The sequence below is a fragment of the Lepisosteus platostomus genome, chromosome 15, assembly GCF_059453375.1.
Source record: "Lepisosteus platostomus isolate fLepPlt1 chromosome 15, fLepPlt1.hap1, whole genome shotgun sequence".
Lineage (NCBI taxonomy): Eukaryota > Metazoa > Chordata > Actinopteri > Semionotiformes > Lepisosteidae > Lepisosteus > Lepisosteus platostomus.
In genome coordinates this window covers 22348455-22370206 of record NC_142625.1, presented here as the reverse complement: position 1 = coordinate 22370206, position 21752 = coordinate 22348455, and the positions used below count along the sequence as shown (strand labels likewise).

Genomic DNA, 21752 nt, shown 5'->3' with positions numbered 1-21752 from the left:
GTTATATAATGGCTCATAGTGAAGACTTCTGTACTGCGTAGAAATGACCTGCTCCTCAGACAAGCCGTTCATTATTTTGACTTTCTGTGGGCTCCACAGTGTCTGACAGGGGGGTGATAATTAATAATTGCTTCTATAGCACTTATACACTTATATAGCACTTTTCTGGACACTCCACTCAAAGCTCTTTACAGGTAATGGGGAACCCTTCCACCACCACCAATGTGCAGCCCACCTGGATGATGCGACGGCAGCCATAGTGCTGAAACACTCACCACACACCAGCTCTCAGTGGGGAGGAGAACAGAGTGATGAAGCCAATTCGGAGATGGGGATAATTAGGAGGCCATGACTGGTAAGGGAAATTTGTCCAGGATTCCGGGGTTACACCCCTACTCTTTTCAAGAAACACCCTGTGATTTTCCTGCCAGAGAGCCACGACCTCAGTTTTACGTCTCATCCGAAGTTTACAGTATAGGGTCCCCATCACTAAACTGGGGCATTAGGACCACATAGACCATAGGGTGAGCGCCCCCTGCTGGCCCCGCTTACACGTCTTCCAGCAGCAACCTTAATTTTTCCCAGGAGGTCTCCCATCCAGGTACTGTCCAGGCTCACACCTGCTTAGCTTCAGTGGGTTTTCAGTTGCGAGTTGCAGGGTGATATGGCTGCTGGCTATAAAGTGCCAACTGGAAAGCAGTGCCCCTCACTGACTTCACTGACAGCCTGCGAGTTACATTAAAAGCTGAGAGGTAGGCCTACCTGCCTAATCCCAGGCCTGTCCCTGTAGGAAGTCTGCCAATCGTGAAAACCCAGTCCCAGCTGGCTGGTAACGTGAAACAGGTTTGGATTCACAATGTTTGGATCATAGTGCTCAGCTTTTACTGATCAATGGAGGGAGTCTTGAATAAATCATTAAAGCTTTCCACCACAGAAGGAAGGTGTGATTGACTGACCCAGTCCTAAAAAATAATTGCCATACAAATGTCCATTAATCAACACCATCATTTTGCTATATATTTTTTCTTATCTTTATCTTATACTGCAGGTCAGATAGCCATGAAAACCTACTGAAAAGCAGCTAACAATCTGACAGTGACAGATGTTAGGATTGCATTTATTTTCTTTCAATAGCAAGATATGGTTGGCAAAACACACTGAGAAAACAGTCAGGGGCTCTTTCAGCTGTAACTTAGTTTTATTAGCTACACATAATGGAAACCCTTTTGTGTCTCTTAGCAAACAAGGATACAGTTATGCATTTGATTGTTTGTTTCAGTTTTTATTTGTTGGACAGAAAAGAAAATGCTGAAGACAATTCATATTTGTAATTTTTTCAGAGTCTTCCAAATATAAAAATGTTTGTTAAAATGAAACATAATCACACTACAATTCTGCAAGACTAGCAGGGAAAATGCTGATAAAGAACTGACCTTTAGCTCCCACCTTGGAAATCAATAAGTTGTTATAGTACCTTTCTTTAAAATCTGACATTGTCAACCAGAATTCTAAAGTACTGTTTTGGAAAAGGATATTAAGGTTTTATAGTTGTGAGTGCCGGTAAACCATGCAGTGATTTCTGAAAAGCATGGTAGAAGAACAAATCTGCTTTGGAAGGTCTTATTATTTTCTTTTTACCACCATTGATCTGGAATCTTTTGTTTCTAAATCTGGAGGAAGCAAACACAATCTTTATAACTGTTAACTTTATTCTAGACACTAAAACACAGTACTGTTTGTGAAACAACCATATTAGTAATACTTATATACTGAGCTGTAATAATTGTAATAAATTATTTTCAACCTGATATACATAAGCAGAACATTGCTAAAGTGACTTTAGCCTAATAATAACTAATCTCTAATGATTAATTGGGTGTTACTAACAAAAGGTTGATCATTCCCGTATACGAACACTGAGTTTACAATTCGTTGTTAACACCATTTATAGAGTAAGTTTCCCTAAAGTGATACCAATCAATTTGGAACCGTGTTCTTTATTTTAAAAAATCGAAATGTTTTGAAAGTTTAAGGTCTTTTCACCACAGTAGGTAGTAGTTAGCTTGCAGTAAGAGTAATCCAAGTTCCAAGCCTATTTCCCACAAGTGTTTTCTTGAGAAGGGGTGGTGGCTTTGTACATGAGACAGCCAGAGCCACTGTTCTTCTGAGCTGAACTGCTAGGTGGTCAGATCGAAAGAGTATGGCCTTTATTTGAAAAGAATTGAAGCTGGCTTGAGAGGGATTGTTCCCTTTACAAAATAGCCTCAGAAGTGCCCTGGTTACCAGAAGCAATGCTGGAATGCAAGATTAGTGGGGAAACTACAGACATTCTCCGCTGCATAAACTGAGGCCTGTGAGGAATGCTGAGAATCAGCTTTCAGTTGCTCTGCATAGTAATTAGAAATCTAAAGGATTGGTCTGAGGATTTGACTGTGATATTTGCTTTGCAAGTAAAAATTGCTGTGTATGAAGATGACTTTTATATTGGATTCATGGGCTTAAGTAGGCAGATTCTGTAGCTGGAATCAAAGGCTTACACAACAGATGAACAAAAAGTCTCACAATATGACGACTCCAGCTTGGTAAATTACCCTTGATCAAAGCTATTTTTTGTGGGCCTCTTTAAAACCAAGATGAAGTCTTAGTGGAAGCCATTTTCAAGATCTTGTTTTTGTACGGGGTCATAAAAGCAGTGCTTCTCATAAATATTTCAGTTTATCCTTTTGATCATTTGTAGTGCCAGAATTAATATTCTGGGGTATGTGCAATCTTTATGGAATGATGCATAGCCATAGGGAACTGTTCATTGCTTTGTATATGGGAAATTATACAGCCACAAAATTATTACAAACTTGTATGATTATTTCAAATAGATACTTTTTGTTACTATCTCTACAGTATAAAGTACAGAAGACTAGAATAAAATGTAAGTGCTTTAAATAGAGCTTGAAGTATTATTTCAACCTTATGAGTTCTATTCCTGCTTGACAAATGGAAAATAGAGTTCAGTAGCAAGTCATCATTTGAAGCAGTGCATCATTAGTTTTAAATTTCCATCCCTGCGTGGAAAAACAACATCAGCAGATTGTTTCTTTTTAAGAAATATGCTGTATAACCTCAATAAAAAACACTGTGATTTAAGAAAATGGAACAGATTCCTGTCTGTGCTTGTAATAATCTTCAAGTGAAATCACAACACTTGTGACACGCTGAGGCTGGTAGCAGTTTCCTTGATTTGAAAAATGTTTTTTTTTTACTTATCATCATTAAAACATCATGCAGGACAACATTTTTCTTTGTCATTACAAACATAATTATAAGGTAGTCCTAAGTAATTATGAGTAGAACCTTAGAGATTGTGTCCTGGAACATGGTGAAATTGTGTAATGAATTCCAAACATGTAAAGATCATAAGCAATATTGACTTGCGTGTTCAGGTTGTCCCCATAAAGACCCAGCGATAATATCTCGTTCATGACATTTTCACTAGTTATGGTTGTGTGATATACACACCTGTTGTGTAGCATGGAAGGACCACTAAAATGTAATAAGTAAGTTAATCACCCACACTTTTATGGTGAGCTGACAAGTGTTGAGGTTTTTGCTTGTGATGAATGGGAGCGAAACTTGAATTTAGTTAAATGATTGATGATTTATCACCACAGTTTGAAACATTAAATAAAAAGAACCACTTGGAGTCCCCAGTGACCAATTAAGCAAGTGACCTTTGAGAGTATAGCCTGCTGTCTCGGGTAAGCACTTTTTAACTGGACCCCAAAGGACTGTTCCCATGGCAACTTAAAAAGACTCTGAAAACATAAACCTACATGAACATGGGAGGTAAAATTAAAATGCAAGAGGTTACATAAAATTATCTGGAGGACATTTCCTTATGCAAAGGGTGCAGAGCTTGAAGATATTAATTTTCTTCCTCAAAGAGAAAAAAAAACTTATTCTAAAGTGTTTAGAGTGATGATTAGGAACCAAACCCATTTTGGACTACTTAACTGGCATTAATACAAGAATACAAAGGTTTGTTTAGGAGGGTCACCGTTTATATGTTGAAAATTACTGTTATTAACTTCTAATCAAGAAAATCAAGAACAGAACAGCTATCTTAATATACATATTGTGTATTGTGTTCTTCTTCCACAGGGTAGTATACATTTTTCCTTTTACATTAATAAGATGAATATATTTGTAAGAATGTTTACAAATGAAAGGATGCCATTTGACCCATCTATCTTTTTGGGTATGTAATAGCTAATTTATTTCAGCTCTTTCTTAAAAAGCCAGGATAACAGCTTCAACAATAGTTGTGTAGCTCATGTTCATCTCCCACTACCCTTTGTGTAAAAAGTGTCTCATTCTCAGTTTTAAATCCACTTTCTTGTAGTTTCCACCGGTGTCCTCTAGTCTGTGCTTCACACTAGAGATTATGAAGAAATCCACAGCGCTTAATTTTTTATAGTCTTATCTGTTCAAGACCAAAGATTCAGTTCTTCTACTTTATCAGTGAAGGACATTCTTTTGAGGGAATAAATGTGGTTCTTTGTTTCGTCTTGATTGCAGAGCAGGAATATCATTTTATTGCTTTGACCAAAATTGTAGACGGCATTCTAAATAAAGTCTTAATAGTGCACTGTACTTTCTCTGGAATGTGTTTAAAATTTTGAACTGTTTTGTGAAGTAGTGATTTGGAAAAATACCCTTAAATATAAATTACATCAAACCAGTCCGGGTGTTTCCTGGTGTAAATTCCAATGTCTCTTTGTAGAAGAGTATTTTCTGTATTTCTGTGGACATTGGTTCTTCCAAAGTCAATGTTGAGGAGCTGGATTAGGCCTATCTGGACACATAACAGATTTGTTGTTCCAACAGTCGTGAGCTCCTGCAGTTGTTGTGGTGATGTGGAACTTCTTATGGTTCTGGGCAGGGAAAATAGCAAATTCTTGTCATGTGCCGTTGCTTGTACTTTGTTGCCAGGATGTTTTGCATCAGTTTATCAGGCAAAAGAGTGTTGATTATGATCATGATCATGATGAGCTTGTTTAGGGCACCATTTCTAATTCCTTCCCCAGAACGATTGAGGAGAGAAGTTCGATAAAGGACTGCTTTATAAAAGGCTGCCCCTATAAAGAGCTGTTCTGTTGCCTTTACTACTGCCAAAATAAACTTGCGCCTTAACCTACAGTAAGTGTTTGCAATCCTTGTGTAACATCTGCTTCCATCCCAGATCATGACAATAAGCTTCCAGACATCCTGCTCCCAATGCAATTATCTAATTGCTGAGGGACTAGAGAATAGTTATTCATGTATTCTGGAAAAAGTCTTGTACAGCAGGTTCTGTGTATAACTTGACAGAACAGGACCTTGAACCAGTGGCATAAATATCAAGCTACTTAGACATAACAGTAACTGAAACAGCTCCAGACCTTAAGGAGCACTTTTACAGTTTCTTAAGTCATCCTGTCAGATCATGAGGACAAGAGAGTGGAGTGTAGAGTACCCTGTATTTTGCACTGATGTTTCTAGAGCGTTCTGCCTTCACATTTGCTCCCTTCACATTATTACATTGGTTTAACAGAGATGTGTGAAAACCGCTGACAAAGCAGTGGGACATTCTCGGTGAAACAAAATAATTATGCATTCATAAAATGATTCAAGAAGGCTGAATGTTTTCTATTCTTCTCATAAATCTACAAGAGTTCTCTAGAAAGGGATCTAATTATGCTTGGGTTCCCTGACCTTCCTTGCAGATGTGCTGCAAGTGATAGAATTCACTCAAGAAGAATAATGCAGAGTTGGCAGTTATAGGACTATGAATTTAAAGAATTACCCAAGCTGAATTCTGTTTGCTTTGGTTAATGAGATGGCTAACAGATGGAAACATATTATGGAAATTTCAGTTCTGCTGATTTATAAGATACTTTTGTTTTTCCTGGCTTTTGAGACATTTTTGTTAGTCTTGTTTTGATAGAGTGGCCTTCGAAAAGCATCAGTGGTTTAGTAAGGTAATGTGGTGATCTTTAACTCCGGATGGTGTTTGAATATCCTACCACTTGAACTGTATGTCTAGCTCCTTTATAGTTAATGGAAATAGTACAAACAAGCTCATTTCCTATCAGGACAAATAATTTGTTTACAGGTTAATTAATTTACAATAGACTTGTTACCTTTTGTAAAGATACTAGAGTTAAAATGGATGTTGTGCATGAGAGAATTGTCAGTTAAAAAAACTAGTTTGTGCCAGCATCAATTATACATAACACAATACCTTTGTGTGGACTAGATGTATTGTTTCAGGAGCATCAGTTTAAATCCAAAGACAGAAGCTTGTTATTATCTAGTGTGCTGTTATTCTCATAACAATATACTCAATAAACTGATGTTTGAGGGGAACCTAAATCTTTAATTAATCTAGTATTTTATTTTCACTTTTACTTGTTTTTATTCCTTGACTTCATTGATTTCACATTGAAAATATCTTATATTCAGACTTTTGCTCCTTTGCTAAGACCAAATACAGTCTTATTGATAACTTATGCTGAAATGAATATAATAATTAAAGGTATTGACATACCAATAAATTGAATTGCAAAAATATGTACGTTAATTGTGCATCTCCAGTTAAGCTTAGACAACATAATTTAATTAAAATTCCTATATTTCTTTGTTTATTTCTGTTCTACAATAAACATGTTGTGAGCACTGTTTCAAATTGTAGTGATACAGAAATGTCAGTTTAATGGCATCACTTCTTCAAAATAATTGGACCAGAAAAAGCTTTCTCTTGCCCAGTTTTCTCAATTCCTCTTAAAAAGATGTTTATCCATTCACTGGCACTCATGGAACTGACAGAAAGCAATTCTGAGCAAATCTTTTAGCGTGTTCCTGCTGGAATTTTCAAAGGCAATCATGATTGTGACCAATGGGAACCAAAAAGGGAAATTTTAACCATGTACAATGGACTGCTCTTCTATTGATTTATTTGGAACACTATAAAAATAAAGTGTGACAATTTTTTCAATATGTTTTTTTTTTTAAAAGCATCCATAGTTGACAGATAAAAGAAATGTGTTTTCAGCTCCTTAATTATTTTTTTCACATCGGGAAGAATTTGTTTTTCTTGAAAAGATTACAAATGGCTCCAGGACCAATAAAACAATGTTCAATGTTGTCAGCTGTTCAGAAGTGCTGCACTATAGAATGTTTACTCTTTTTGTCTTAAACTTTCATTTCACAAAGTATGAAATTGTAATACTAAGCATGACAAGCAATACATTTATTTTAGCATTTCAGTTTTTTTATCAGGCAAGCATTGTTAAAGTTAATTCCATCACATTTACAGCTAGCTACATTATTTGTAATGTATTAATGTTGCAGTTATGAAACAGTTTAATTAAAAGTAAAAACTGTTCACTGTATACCATAAAATATCATTATATAAAAAAAATAGTAAAATGGTTTTATGGTAACCATTAAGGTTACCAGATATGCTCTTTACAGCTCTTTAGATATGTTGGTAATTTAATCTTGTGCTAACAAAAATCTTTAAATTTAGAATTTAATTTAATAGAATTTCTTACATAACAACATTTTTCTCAGTTAACCAAATGCCAACTTTCTTAGTTTTAAATTCATATAGTTCTGAAAGCTGTTTATATAGTTGTCCATTAATCCAGCATGATACTCTGATATATAAATATGTTGTCAAACTGTTATTTCCTTGTTTATTTCTTTAAAATCATATATCAGAACTTTAAAGCAGAATCCACCTTCTTTGGGAAGTATGTGGGAGTATATTCTTAAACAGTGCATTAGCTAGACAAGCATCATAAAATAATGATGGTGTTCCACTATTAAAATTATATCAATACTAGGAACTTGTACCACATGCAAAACCTCTGTTTTGTAAATCTGTTAATTGTCATTTCTGCAGAAGATGTTTTACAGTTGAACATGCAATTTATAGTCACCTTAACAACCTTCTACTCTGGCTTCAAACTAATGTTCCATAGTTAATTTTCAGGGTTAGGAGTCTGGCAGCTAGTCACATATTCATGACTATTCCCCTACAAATTGTATTACCATTAATCTTGGCAAAACTAACCAAGATTAGAGGTAATTGGAGTTTAAAGAAGCCCAGCAGTTTATCTTTGCACTACACAGAAAGAGTAGACAGTATGTGCCAAGATTTCATTGTTTGCTTAGCAAGATACCAATGTTTGTGGTGGTCTTATCCTTTAAAGACAAATGCAGTACAGAAATGAAGCACCTAGGTTTTTAATGGAAGAGCTGATAAGAATTGATAAGAACTTGTTTCCTTGTTCCAGAGAGGTCATTTCAAGCTGCTAAGATGTTTCATGAAGAAGTTGGGTAGATCCAAGCAAAGACTCATTAAAAGAAAACACACTGAAACTTTTTTCAGGGAGAGGCGGGAAATGAGTGGGAGGGTGAAGGCCATGTCTGAGCCTGGGATGTCTCTTGCTTTCTTCTTTTTAATGGGCTCCTAGATGTTAAAAAGGATTTCAGAACAACATTCAGATGTTTGAAGTCTATGACAGCAAGTGCGTCCCTTTCAGTAATACAATACTTTGTTAAAGGGATTGTGGTAAACAGGTACTATTTGATGCACAATCCACAATAATTTTATCCATACTTCCTAATGTATTAGTACAACACTTTTTCTTAATTGGGTAACTTGTTTGTGCCTACTGAGTCCTGCAGTTTCAAAGGCATAATTTGATTAGGGATGCTGAAGGAGTCTAAGAGAAGAGCTGTGATTTAAAAAAAAAATGTTGTTAACAGCAGGTACCAGTTTGTGCTTAGATCACATAGCTTGAAGATCTCAATTCAGCCACAGATTGGTTTGCTGAGAAAGATCTGAGACTCACAATGAGAGATGCTTGACAGGAACTCTCATTATGTTATGCAGAAAAATGCCTATTGTCTTTTACAGTAGAAAATGTGGTTTTATCTAAGAGTTTTTAAATTGCCTAATGTAGTGATGCAGATTTTTGGGATCTTCTATTTGGTAATTTATAGAAATGCATGGTTTGCTAAGAAGTTTAGCTTTAGAGTCTTTAAAGCAATAACGATTACACACTACACTGCTAAAGATGTACTTTTCTTGCAGAGTGTGTACAGATAACTTCCATATCTGATCCACAGCTAATTACTTGGGGCTAAAACCGGTTTACCTTTAATATTTGGATTATTTCCGGATCAGAATTTGGAAGTAGTCTTAGCATGAACTTTGTTATAGCGTACTGTTTTAAGTAGAAGTCCTAAAGAATATATTTTTTTAAATAAACATGTTTAAGTATATTTCATGAATGTTTTTTAAAAATACAAAACAGGGTGTGGAGAGCCTTCTAAAGGAAGATGCATGTGTGCTGTGACTGGCTAATCTTCTAAATTACCGGATCATAACTCACCGATGATGCCTGAGATTAAAGTCATCAAACTCCTTAAAGGATTTGCACAGATGCCTGTCTGTGTGAATACCTAAAGCCTTTTCCATTAGTGTTTTCAAAAATTATCATTCTTTAGCATCATTACAATCATGTTAAGGATAACATGATGCTTGACTGCAAAAGGCTCTTCTACAATTTTTGCGAGTAAGGAAGAGGGGGGCACAGACCTATTGCAACATTACTAAACGAGGAGTTAGATGACAAGATCCATTTAGAAAAAGGTACAGTACATTATGGAAGATGATTTGTGAGGCATGAGGGCTAATCTATGGACAAATCTGATAAAACCGCTCAAAGCACCCCTTCCTTTAGTTTCCAGTAATGTGTTCCCTCCTCATTTGGATCTAAATTAGTCCCTCAGGTAGCTAATGGACTACATGTTTTCACTTTAGTGATTCCCACTTGCTTGTGCTTTCTATCAAAGTCAAGGCCATGCAATGTCTCCATTCGAACTCAAATAAACATAATCATTTAATTTTTCTGTGTAGTGCCTCCCAATCAGTCTTTTCAGTGTTGAATGCCTTTAATGAAACACTGGAAGAAGAAATAATATTGTTAATGTGGTACATCAATGACTTTCTCTTGGCAGCAATTAAAGCAAATTATATTGTATTAAAATATCCCCATGCTGTGTGAAAAATCTTAGGTGCAAAAATGTTAGTTTGAAGCTCAAGTCCACTGTGTTATTTGACATTTGTTTTAAGGGAAACAAATCAGCAGAAACTTATTGAATAATCAAAATAAAACATTTAGCATATGGTTACATTCAGCCGGTTACCCCAGAAATAACAGCTACTAAAAGCTGTATTCTGAGGTGGCTCCATTATGCATTATGTGTAAGGAACATGTTATGAATTTTCTAATCTCAGTTTAAAATATTGTTCTTCATAAATCACAATTTTGCTTGACACTGGAAACTCTGTTTTCACATTTTAACATGGTTACCTGTTTAAACATTCATTTTGGTAGGTACTGATCTCCTATTAAATTTTACTTTCTGCTGCTGTACATTGGAAGCTCTTAGATTGTGTATGAAAAGAAAAAAATAGCTTATCCTCAATTAAAGACAAGAAGTTGGAGAGGAGAACCATGATGCTATGGTTTTTTTAATCACAGTTGTAATGAATCCTACTATTTACTATTAACATAGACCTTTTATCCTTCAGTATATCTTAGTTTTTATTAAAAGTTTAACATCATGCTCTCTGAGTATAGAGTATAGCAAATGTGGACTGTTGTCTATATAATTGTTTAATTTTATTGTAAACAACAGCAGAACAGTGAGTAATAAACAGTGTACAAGTAAAACAAAATATATTCTAGTCAACTGAACGATAAGCCTTTCTATATCAGTATGGGTGAGTAATCTCTTTATGATGAAATATTTGCCCCTGGCCTGAACATTTAATTGGACTGTGGGTTGAGACTAATGTTTATTTGAATTTCAAATATAAAATGTCAGAGTGAGAATACATGAAACAATGATTGCTCGTGGCTATGGAGAGGTGATACTAGAAGACGTTTGCTCCATGTACGAAATTCAGTTTCATTTGTATACTTAGTATTTCTTTCTGCTGCAATAACAATTCTTTATTTTATTATCAACATTACCTCAGGCTTCTTAACAGCTTCAGCTTCCACAAGAGCAAGCTGAACTTTTTGAAGCTGTGTCAGACAGAAGGGAGTGTCAGTGCTACCGAGAATTAAAGAACTAATCTGAAGTGTTTCCTTTGGAAATAAATGGAGTTGCCATTTATTTTTTCCCTGAAATGCTAGCTCCCTGTGAGGTCAGACTGTAGCCATTGCAGGTGTTTTGTTGCACTTCATTTCTGAACTCTCACTAAGTCCCTTCTAACCTGCCTCATTCCAGATGTGGATACAACCAGCTTCTTAATTGGTAGATTTTTACTGCTGAATATTAATTGAATAATTAAGAAGCTGATAGCTCCTGGAATGGAGCAGATTGCAAGGGCAACAAGTTGAGTAGCTGTGCTCTATGGTATTCTTTTCATCATTGTAAAGATACAATGTTAATGACGTCTAATTGTACAGTACTTGTCTACAGTATATTGTTATCTTAAGGCATCACTACCTTAACAAAGAGATGTGCTATTTTGATCTCTTGTGCTGTGGGCAATATGTACCAGGAACCAAGCGAAACATGCATCCACATCATCTTATTTTCCATTGATCCTCCTTTCTCCAGTGTTTGAACTAGAGGCTTTTGCTATTTCAGTAGTGCATTATTTTTGATTGTTAAAGTAATGGCTGAACCATTATTCATATGAATAGCTTTTGGCTATATTTCCTTATATGTGAAATCAGTAATCTATATCGATGTCTGCAATGTAAGGTGATTTGGATTTTTCTGAACGAATGTAATTAAGGTCCGCTCACTCAGGTTTTTATTGAATCAAGAGCCGGTGGTGTCCAATGTAAAGTGAGTCTCTCACACAGTCATTATTGCGCAAGCACTCAACTGTGTCTATTGAAGCTGGTGGTTGATACTCAATACTTTTATCTTATCATTATCCAAACCCTGAGTTTCAAAAGTTCCACTGATAAAGGAGATGCGCTGCATCACAGTCAGCTGTTCAATGATGTGTTTGGTCAAGGCCAACACTATCTAAGAGGTTGTACTGTGTTACTGTACATTACAACAGTCATCATGGTGTTGTTTCTGGAATTCTCTGCTGTAGTATAATCTTTCATCATGTGCTTGTTAGAAAAAGTGTTTTCAATTTCTAAAATTATTTTAATGAAAAACAAGACCAATTTTCAAATCCTTTTTCTTCTAACAGTTGAACCTGCATTTACCTGGTTTTATGGACAGAATCTTATGTATGTGTAAAAATACTTTAGTTTAATGTGGTCTTTTGTGGTATAATTACTTTTGTAAAAGGAGGATGCCGAAATACAAAGTAGTAACAGTAGACTGTTTCTCACCATTTAAAAAATGGTGTATTGATTACAAATATGATGGATAATAAAGTAACTGAAAATATATAGGGCATAAGAACATTTTGTATATCTCTTCAGACCCAGCAAAATAATCTAATCTGTAGTTTGTACTCTGTGCTTAAAGGTTAAATCAGTTCTGTTAACTTATCCATCTTGATATTGGTATTTTTATCTCTTTACACTCACTGTTGTGTGAGAGAAGCTATTTTCTTATCTGTGTGTTGTTTTTTTTCCAATTTTAATTGAATACATTGATCCAAAGAGGCCAATTATTATAGCAAACACTATATGAAAACATTTAGAAACCTATAGATTTTTTTTTAATAATTGGTTGTTACCACCTTATGATGTCTTTTGAAGTTCTCTGCTTATCATTCACTGTGACTAAACTGAGTCAAGCCATAGAAAAAATGATATTTCGCAAGGAATTCTGGACAGAATTGTAATGGATAGCCTTTTAATTAAAATAAAACTACAATATGCAAGGTTTTCTGAACTACACAATTATTCATTGTGTACCCTAAGGTGACCCAAAGATAGTCAAAGGACAGTATTAATATGTCATGCTATGTTTAACTTGTGGTTATCACTTAGACTTCAAAATCCTATTGTTATAACTTGTTGCACTATTTTTCTGCTTCTCTTAAGCATCTCAAATGCTTAACTCACTGGTATACTAACTAGAAAGCTCAATATAAATGATAGCCTTAGCTCACTGCTGATTGCTGCAGTGCATTCTCTTTCCTCTACAGTATAAACTGTATCTACATATGGGGAAAGATGGTTAGCATCCAGACAAGTCCATTCTTAATTAGTTTTCATCATTACAGGATGGCGGCTCGTTTGTGTCACTCAGCATGAAAATCTGACACAATAATCCCGATGTTAATGATCACACAATTTAGTAGCTAACAGTTCATTTGCTTATTGCAAAAACCCTCAGATTGCTGAATTGCTTACTACTTACAATCCATTCATTGTTAGACAAATGGGGCATTTCAAGAAAGAAATTGTATGTACCTTCTTTTTTTTTTACATCTTGGCAACTATTGCTGTCTATAAATCGGTTTTCCACTGTATTGTTTTGGATCACGTTCAGCAGAGTTTTGTAAATGCAGAAACAACCTAATCTCAGAAGCATTACGTCTCCTATTCTGGTGCTTTAGAAGTAATCAGTGCTTACCGATTTCAAACTGTGCAGCTCTATGCTGCTTTAAAACCAAAAGTCCCTGAGCGCATTCTGTTTTGTCAGGATGCATATTCAGCACTAAATCAGGATGATGAGATTTGGGCAGTGGGCGTCTTCCTTAGCATTTTTCCTTAGAAAAGGTGATTTCTAATCTCGAACCATTTTTCTGGCACAATACTCATGTCTTTTCCTGACTAGAAGTAAAAAAGGTGGATTTGTTTCCTGTGAAAATACATTATGGATGTCTGGTGCTCTGATGGCTGGTCACTTGTTGTAAATAATTCAATATTAGCTGGAGACAATTCTGTTTTCCTTGTCAATACACCACTTGGATGTTTCACACATCTTTGCTGTTTGCTTGTGAAGTAAACTGAAGGTTTATAATATACAATGTGTCAGTAAGAATTATGCTTGTTTTCTTGGTGCCATATTTGCATATTTAACATCTTTATTTTTTTGGCAAAATAAACTACAAATACCTTCTTTAGAACTGTTTTAATATTAGCAGACTCCTAATATGTCTACTGTATAGAGGAGGCCTTTGTTGTAAAAAATCTAAAGGAAACAAGGAAGTTGATGCATATACATTAGATTTGTATTAATGTCTACAGCAGTTTTATTTAGCTTTGTCCCAGTTTATTCCCCTGTCAGTTTATACAGTATACTAGCTACCTGTACTAGACAGGGAAATAACACTGTCCTTGCTGTCAGAATCTGGTCAGTTGAGTTGCAGGTAAATTAACCAGTTTGCTGGACTGTCTCTATATTTCAGTCTTTTCATCCTGGCTTGGGAGAGTGTAGCTCTTTAAAATCCAGTGGAAAGGGGAAAGAGGATTTGCTTCTTAAATAGTAGTTTGGGTGTTATAATTAAAAACACTCCTGTATGATTGACCATAAATATAATGCCTAATGCTGTAGATGCATTTACAAAGGAGGCCAATTAAGGGGTATGGATTTAACCATAGGAGGAAGTGGAGCACTAGGGGGGAAATAGGTTTCAGTCTTAATCTCAGCCCCTGTGGCTGAGTAACAGCTTGAATGTGCTGGAAATAACTATTTACTCATGGAGCATTAATAGAGCATTCTTGATGTCTCATAAATAGCATTAACAGTCATACTTTTTAATGCAGTGTTTTTGTAATTAGATCTTAATAAAAGTTATTTGTGGTTTGCATTTTAAACTTTAATTCTCCATCATCAGAGGGTGAGAATATGTTCCTGTAGTATAAATGGTCTTGGCTGCACAAACTGTGTATACCATATCTGCAAGTTTTCAAGGCCTCTTGAAAACACCCAAAATGCAAATAAAGCAGCAGAGACTGAAGAGCTGAACGAAGCTGTTAAATTGGCGATGTCTAACCAGTAACCAGATGGTTTAGCTTGTTAAGAGCTGTGTTTGAAGACCTACAAATGCACTGGGCTTCCAAAACCAGGATTGAGCAGTTCAGGTTCAAAGTATTGAAAATTAGTACACATAATTATTTTTTCCCTTGGTAATATTAAGTTAATTTCTTCTAGTCACAGTAAATCTTATGTACAGTTTAAGCATTTGCATTAAAGGTGTGTACTGAGCTTGTGGATCACAATTTTGAATGCAGAAAGAAGTAGCAAAAGATGAGTTCGTTTTTTAGTTATTTTTTTCCGATTCAAATGTGGCCTTCCTTTTCTGTCTGGTGTTCACTCTTGGTTCAAAAGGAGGCTAATTGAACGCATATTCTTCTTCAAAAGAGTCATTTTCCACCTTGTTTTTGAATGTTATGTTAATTAAGTGAATGCAAATATGTTCTCAGAGTTGGAAGGTGGATTTAATTATTTTTGTTAAAGTGGATTGTAGCACCGGTAGGATGCAGAATACTTGTTCAATTACTGTAGCGTGACACACGACTGGTGTTCTGAATTAATTGACTGCATGACAATGGGAAGATATCCAGCAGCAGAAAACACTTGAAAAACAATCCTAGGAACATTATTTTTAAGTGGACTGTATTTTCTCTTTTATTCCTGGTGTTTAGCAGAATCCCGTCTTCTTTTTTCAACAGCATAAGCCCAGTCCTATAGTATTATTAAAAAATTGTATTATCCTGGCACGAAAAAGTCTCTGTAAAAAGTATTTCCCATCTGCTTGGATCCATGTTTAGGTGCTGAAATAATTTTATTTTTTAGAGCACCTTATATACTGGGGCTCTGCAATGATGAAGTACAAAAAAGCAATAATCTGTTTGGGAGGACTGCCAGGAGATTCACTTCCATGCAAAATAAAAAGTTGCTATGCAAAGAAATTAGAATGTGGAAAGTAAAAAAAAAAGTAAGATCCGGGGCTTAAGATGCACATGGCCTGGAGAAGCAAGGCTTTCCTGTGTGGAACAGAGCTCTTGCTTGTTGGGGACTCACACTTGTGCTTTCCTTTCTGCAGCTGGCTGCACTGGAGAGACAGGTGTTTGACTTCCTGGGTTATCAATGGGCACCAATTCTGTGCAACTTCTTCCACATCATCATCGTCATTCTGGGACTGTTTGGCACCATCCAGTACAGGCCTCGGTACATTATTGTGGTAAGTACTGCAACTTGTAAGCTCACTGTTCAGAAAGGCACCTTGTGTTTCCTAGGATCACATCACATTCTTTTTCAGACTTAATTATTGTTTTACTTAGTGCATGCATTAATCATACCAGGCATCGTCTTAAAATAACTTGTGTTCTTCATTTTCACTTTTTCAATGCTTAAAGGTGGGGAAAGAGGTACAGTGTGATCATAACTAAATAATGTGAAGTATAGCTCATACTGTATGATCAGATTTACTTGCATGCTATAAGAAAAGCTCTTCCAGAATTTATAAACATTTGAGGGGCCCCTTCTCTGTCTAAATTAACTAGCAAAAACCCAAAATATATGGCAGGGCATTTTGCTGGTTCTTTCAATATTATCTTTTATAGTGCATGAAGCAGAAACAAGTACAGTACAGAAGTACAGTCTACTTCTCTGTTCCGGAGTCCAGATCTTGATTTTGGTTTTTTTTTTTTACCTTTGAAAGCTTCCAACTACAACAAGAAGATTTTGTCATTCAAATAACTATTGGTTACCCATTAGACATTCTAAGGCCAAAGAGCTTGGAATGTCATTTACTGCTAAATTACTCAAGGTTGTGAATGTCACATAGCATGTTTCCAGCATAAAAAATATTCTGATTGTCTCACTTTTAGAATGTGGTAGAAAATACTTCAAAATGGCATAAATTATTTTTGACCTTATTTTGTGGTGCCGTTTTCAATTTCATGTCACTTTGGTTGTATTTTGAATTTCTATTCCACAAATAACAACATTACATTGTTGAACAGTATTTTACCATAGTTCTTAAAGAACTGCTAATAAGTATTAATTGGCAAATAAGATTGAGAATTAGCAAACAAAGATCTGCTGTTCGGCACAAACAATGATACCTTATTAGCAAACTCCATTTGCATAAGCAAAGATGCTTCACTGAATTTCTTACTGCAGCATTTCAAAAGGAAATTATTAAAATGAAATATGTGTAAATGTTGCTGTAAACGGTACCTTTGAGACAATTTCTTTTACGTTTGGTAAAACCAGAAGACTCTACTAATGGTAGGTTTATTCTGTAGTGACTGTTATCTTATCTGCAACAGCTACAAAATGCAATGCTTTTAATGATTGATTTATTTCTGTGTAAAAGGTAAAATGTTAAGTGTCTTTTAAATGTGAACCTCACCATGAACTTTCAACAAATTGTGTTCATCTCATGCTATTTGCCCAGTACCTCTGAGTAAAATCCTCTGCAAAATGCAAAATCACTTATCACAAAGTTCTGTTCCTTGGCTTCCTGTCAGAAATGTTATTCTCTTTCACATGCCATTAGAAAAACGTTCCATCTGTAGCCATGACCTTGGTGACACTAAGGCATGTGAGGAAACGGTGTTCTCCGACAGGTAATGAATGCAAGGCTGTCTCATTATTTAAAGATAAAAAAGATGGAGTGCCAAAAGAAGAAATCGGATTGCAATCGAAAACATTGCTGCCAGAGATCCAGATTTTCCGATAAAAGTTCTTCTGTTATGTGCTTTTATTTTATCTTTGGTCATTTATCACTTTTTGAATCATTATTGAATGAACTGCTATCATCTACACTTTTAGCACTTGAGTGTGAATGCTGCTGTACAGACATTCCCCACCCTCACAATTAGAATATGTTGTATGTATGAAAACTTCATAGACTGCATAATTACTTGTTTAGTATCAATAAATTTAAAGTGCTGTTCTGGTTGTATGCATGCAGCAACAAGGCTGGATTGCAGAGATCTTGGCTGAACTTGCAGTTGTGCTTTGGCTGATGTACAGTATGTTCTGTATGGTCGGACCTGGGATTCAGTCTCCAGTCGAGCAGATATATCTGAGTGTCTGATTGGGCCACTGTGAGCAGCTAACAAGCTCACTATGTCAAAGGGGTGGGGCGTTCTGACTTGGAAACTTGATCTTTAAGAGTCCTGGGCAGTAATTCTGCTTTAACCATCTCACCTGACAGTAGTGGTCTTCTTGCAGTGGAGCACCTCTGCTGGCCAGAACCAGTGAATGAGACCTCAGCCACAAAAACAATCCAGAGTCCAGGCTGGGTCCAGGCTGGGTCCAGGCTGGGTCCAGGCTGGGTCCAGGCTGGGTCCAGGCTGGGGCGAAAGTGTCAAGGAAAACTTGTAGTAAAATGAGAACAGCTACTGGGTCTTTTTATTTTAGCATTGATAACACAAAAACAAGAACATCTGACAAAAGGCATTTCCTGAAGTAAGGATATCGAGTTCACAGAAATACAACCGCATAAGTAGAAAATAATGATGTTGAATCATTTCAGTGCAGTTATATATTATCTTTAAACTCTTGTGCAAAAACTACTTTTATCAGCTGTGAGATCAAGGCATATTGAATCAGAATGATAGGTGGAGTTGATTATTTACTGTGTATCTGCTATTATGACCTATTGATCTGTGCCCCACAGCTATGGTTAAACACAGTGAAGTAACAGATTTAAGACAGTGTTTTGATTCCCTTTATCTGTAAGACAAATTAGGATTCACTGTTATTTTTCTTTCACTGGTCACACCTTAGTTTACATCTTTGTTGTAACTGTCTATGAAACAGCCTATTAACATGTTATTAAAGGAGTAATAAACAGCACCAACACATTACATACTCTTAAAGATTGGTGTTTAGTTTAAAAATAAAACCTTTCTCTATATTTTACTAAGAAGTCTGAGATTTCATTCATATACAGTTTTGCTTCACGTGCAAAACACTTAATATGGCTTAATATACTAGACTGCTAAGAAAGCACCGGGGAATGGACTACCACTTCCTCAAGATTATAATACAAAACCATTAACATATTTTAAATTCATCTAACCACATTAAGTGCTTTCTATATTATGACAGTCTCAATAAGGTTTACTGTCAGTAGCATTTGTTATATATCACTGAAAACCTCAGCTTAGGTGGACAAAGTGTTAACTCAGCTATTTCTGAAGTTTTCCAAGGCTGACTGTTTAGCTGGCTTGTCACATTTAGCTTTGCATTCAGCAAAAAACAAACAGGACCTTGACATTCATTATCGACCAATATCAATCCACACTATTCCTGTGTCTGCTGATCACACTCTCAGCACAGCTTGCACACTGAATATTGCAAGAAGGGCTCGACTTGGCTCGGGTGTGACACTGTGAAAAGGTGTCACGAAATCTTCATGCTGTCCTCCTCTGAACTCCTCTTCCCAATTTGGCAACAGCTTAAGTGACTGACAGCTGTCAGTGCTCATGATACGAGTCTTGGCCCAATTGAAAGGTATGCACCTTCAATCTGATGTCCTTTAGGCATCTGTGCCCCTGGCATGCACCATCCACATAGTGAAGAAGTTTCACCTTGGATTTAGCCTGTTGAGAATATTAATCCAAACTGAGACATTTGGAGACTCCTTACTGTGCTGGATGTTTAATAGCTCAAACTTTAGATTTGCAAACATAAATTATAAATACCTGTGTCTGCATGTATAGGAGCACCATTGTGAGTCTGTGAATGAATGACCATAGTGAGAAGCTGAGGGAATTAGAAACATCCAAAATGTTTAAATGATTGGAACACCATTAGTACATGAAGAAGAATCCACGTTCTAATTTTACTTTTTTTATTTCCAGGGCCTGAATCCTAATGCAAAGCCAACGCCTGAATCATATATTTCTTGCAGTTCATGTTTGTACGAGCATTTATATTCTCACCTGAAAGCTCACTGTGGCACCTAGAGCCGTGTTGATACAACTGTCTCTGAGCTTAATATTGTAAAGTACTGTGTGTAAGAGCGGTGGGCTGTGAAATGTAGCCAAGATGCAATTTCATTTCACACATTGTTTTATTTTTTTTCTAGTATGCTATCTGGGCAGCTCTTTGGGTCACCTGGAATGTGTTCATTATCTGCTTTTATTTGGAGGTGGGAGGTCTGTCAAAGGTAAGACATCTACCCTTGTTTCTGTTGCGAGTCGGGTAGTTTTTGCCAAATTTAAATCACACATATAACCAAGAAGCTCACCCACTTCATTGTTCTGTCTCAAATGTTATGAGCAGGTTAAGCTCAAAATGTGAGAAAGAAATGACATTTTTTTAGAATTAATTATTTTTCCAAGAAGGTAACAAACAGGAGGAGGTCATTGAGGCCATTGGATAGTTAGTAGCTGAAGTAGTTAATAGATCTCATCAAACTGTTTCTTGAAAGAACCCAGGGTATCTGTTTCAACAATTCTTACTTACAGAAAGTCTCTCGATTGTTTAAACAAGTGTAAAAAGTGTAGAATCTAGGGGTAAGTGTCCGTATGCTCTTATACTGTATCTCTTGCCTGAGGGCAGTGGGGTGAAGAGCTCATTCCCGGGGTGCTGACTGTCCTCTGTGATGGGCAGAATTCTACCACAGCAGCGGTCCACATAGAGCTGTTTAATCTCTGTGAGACCACAGCCGATGATCTTCTGCGCCATATTGGCCATTCTCTGCAGTGCCTTTCTTTCTCGAGAAGAGGTGTTACCAAACAGTGATCCCGTTGGTGAGGATGCTCTTGATGACCCTTGAGTCATCCCACAACCTCTTGAGTAAAGAAGTGCCTTTTGTTTTGGGTTTTAAATTTATGTCTGTGTAGATTCCACTTGTGTGCTCTGGTTCATGTTTTCAGTGTTTTTCTGAAACAGTCTACTGGGCTGGATTTTAAATATATTTATCAGGTCCCCTTGTAATCGTATGATTTTGCCCCGTCAGCTTGTCAGTGTAGGACATCCCCTTCAGCACCTTAACGCACCCAGTTGCTCTTCTTTGGACTGATTCCAGAGCTGCAACATAATATCTATTACAAAGTGACCACAGTTGTACACTGTATTCTAAATAAGGACTTATTGGTGTATAGAATTTCAACATGACACCTCCTGATTTAAATTCTGTTTACCCCAAAACTTAGTTTGCCTTTGAAATTGCTTCCCACATGGCCATGGAGATGTAAATGATTTGTCAACATAAACACTTAAAATAAGTAGCCTCTTTTATTTCCAGTTTCTGTTGGATTAATGCATATGTGTTAAAGCCCTTTTTCAGTTAGTACAGCTGACAATAAATTAAGTTCTTAGTTAATACAGTATTTATAACTGAAAAATGTACCCATGTTTATACAGTACTCCCTTTGATAGTCTGAACACAATGAACATGGCTAAGAGAGTTATTCCCAAAATCATTGCCTGAGGTCCTTGAAGCTTCAAATTCTTTGAAGTATTGTGAAACACTCCTTGAGTTAAATATATATTATCAAGAATAAAAGATTGCTATTATGTCTAATAATGGGCTCCAGAGTGTCTGTACTGTACATTGAAGAGGTCTAGGCAGGCCCATTCGTTGGTGTTGGTGTTTGTCCAGGTTCAAAATGTGCTCCTTAAGCGTTATCGGAGAAATCATGAAACTGCCTCTATAGCATTTTCCATCTGCAACTGCTAACTTCAATTCAATTGAACTTTATGCCCACATTTTTCTGTTCCTCAGTGTTTACCCTTATGCAAGATGTGTTTCTGTGCATTATGTTTAATGTCTTTATTTATAATAT

General features: G+C 36.2%; 1 protein-coding gene across 2 annotated transcripts in view; it reads left to right on the top strand.

The window, feature by feature from the left end:
• The window catches only part of LOC148648251 (sodium/potassium-transporting ATPase subunit beta-1-interacting protein 4-like), a 63529-nt gene that overhangs the window by 9183 nt on the left and 32594 nt on the right, over positions 1 to 21752 (top strand). For both annotated transcript variants that reach the window (XM_088608333.1, XM_088608332.1), the window contains exons 2-3: positions 16043 to 16180; positions 20048 to 20128. In XM_088608333.1, the coding sequence (XP_088464459.1) occupies positions 16043 to 16180; positions 20048 to 20128 (219 nt within the window). The remainder of the gene's footprint in view (positions 1 to 16042; positions 16181 to 20047; positions 20129 to 21752) is intronic.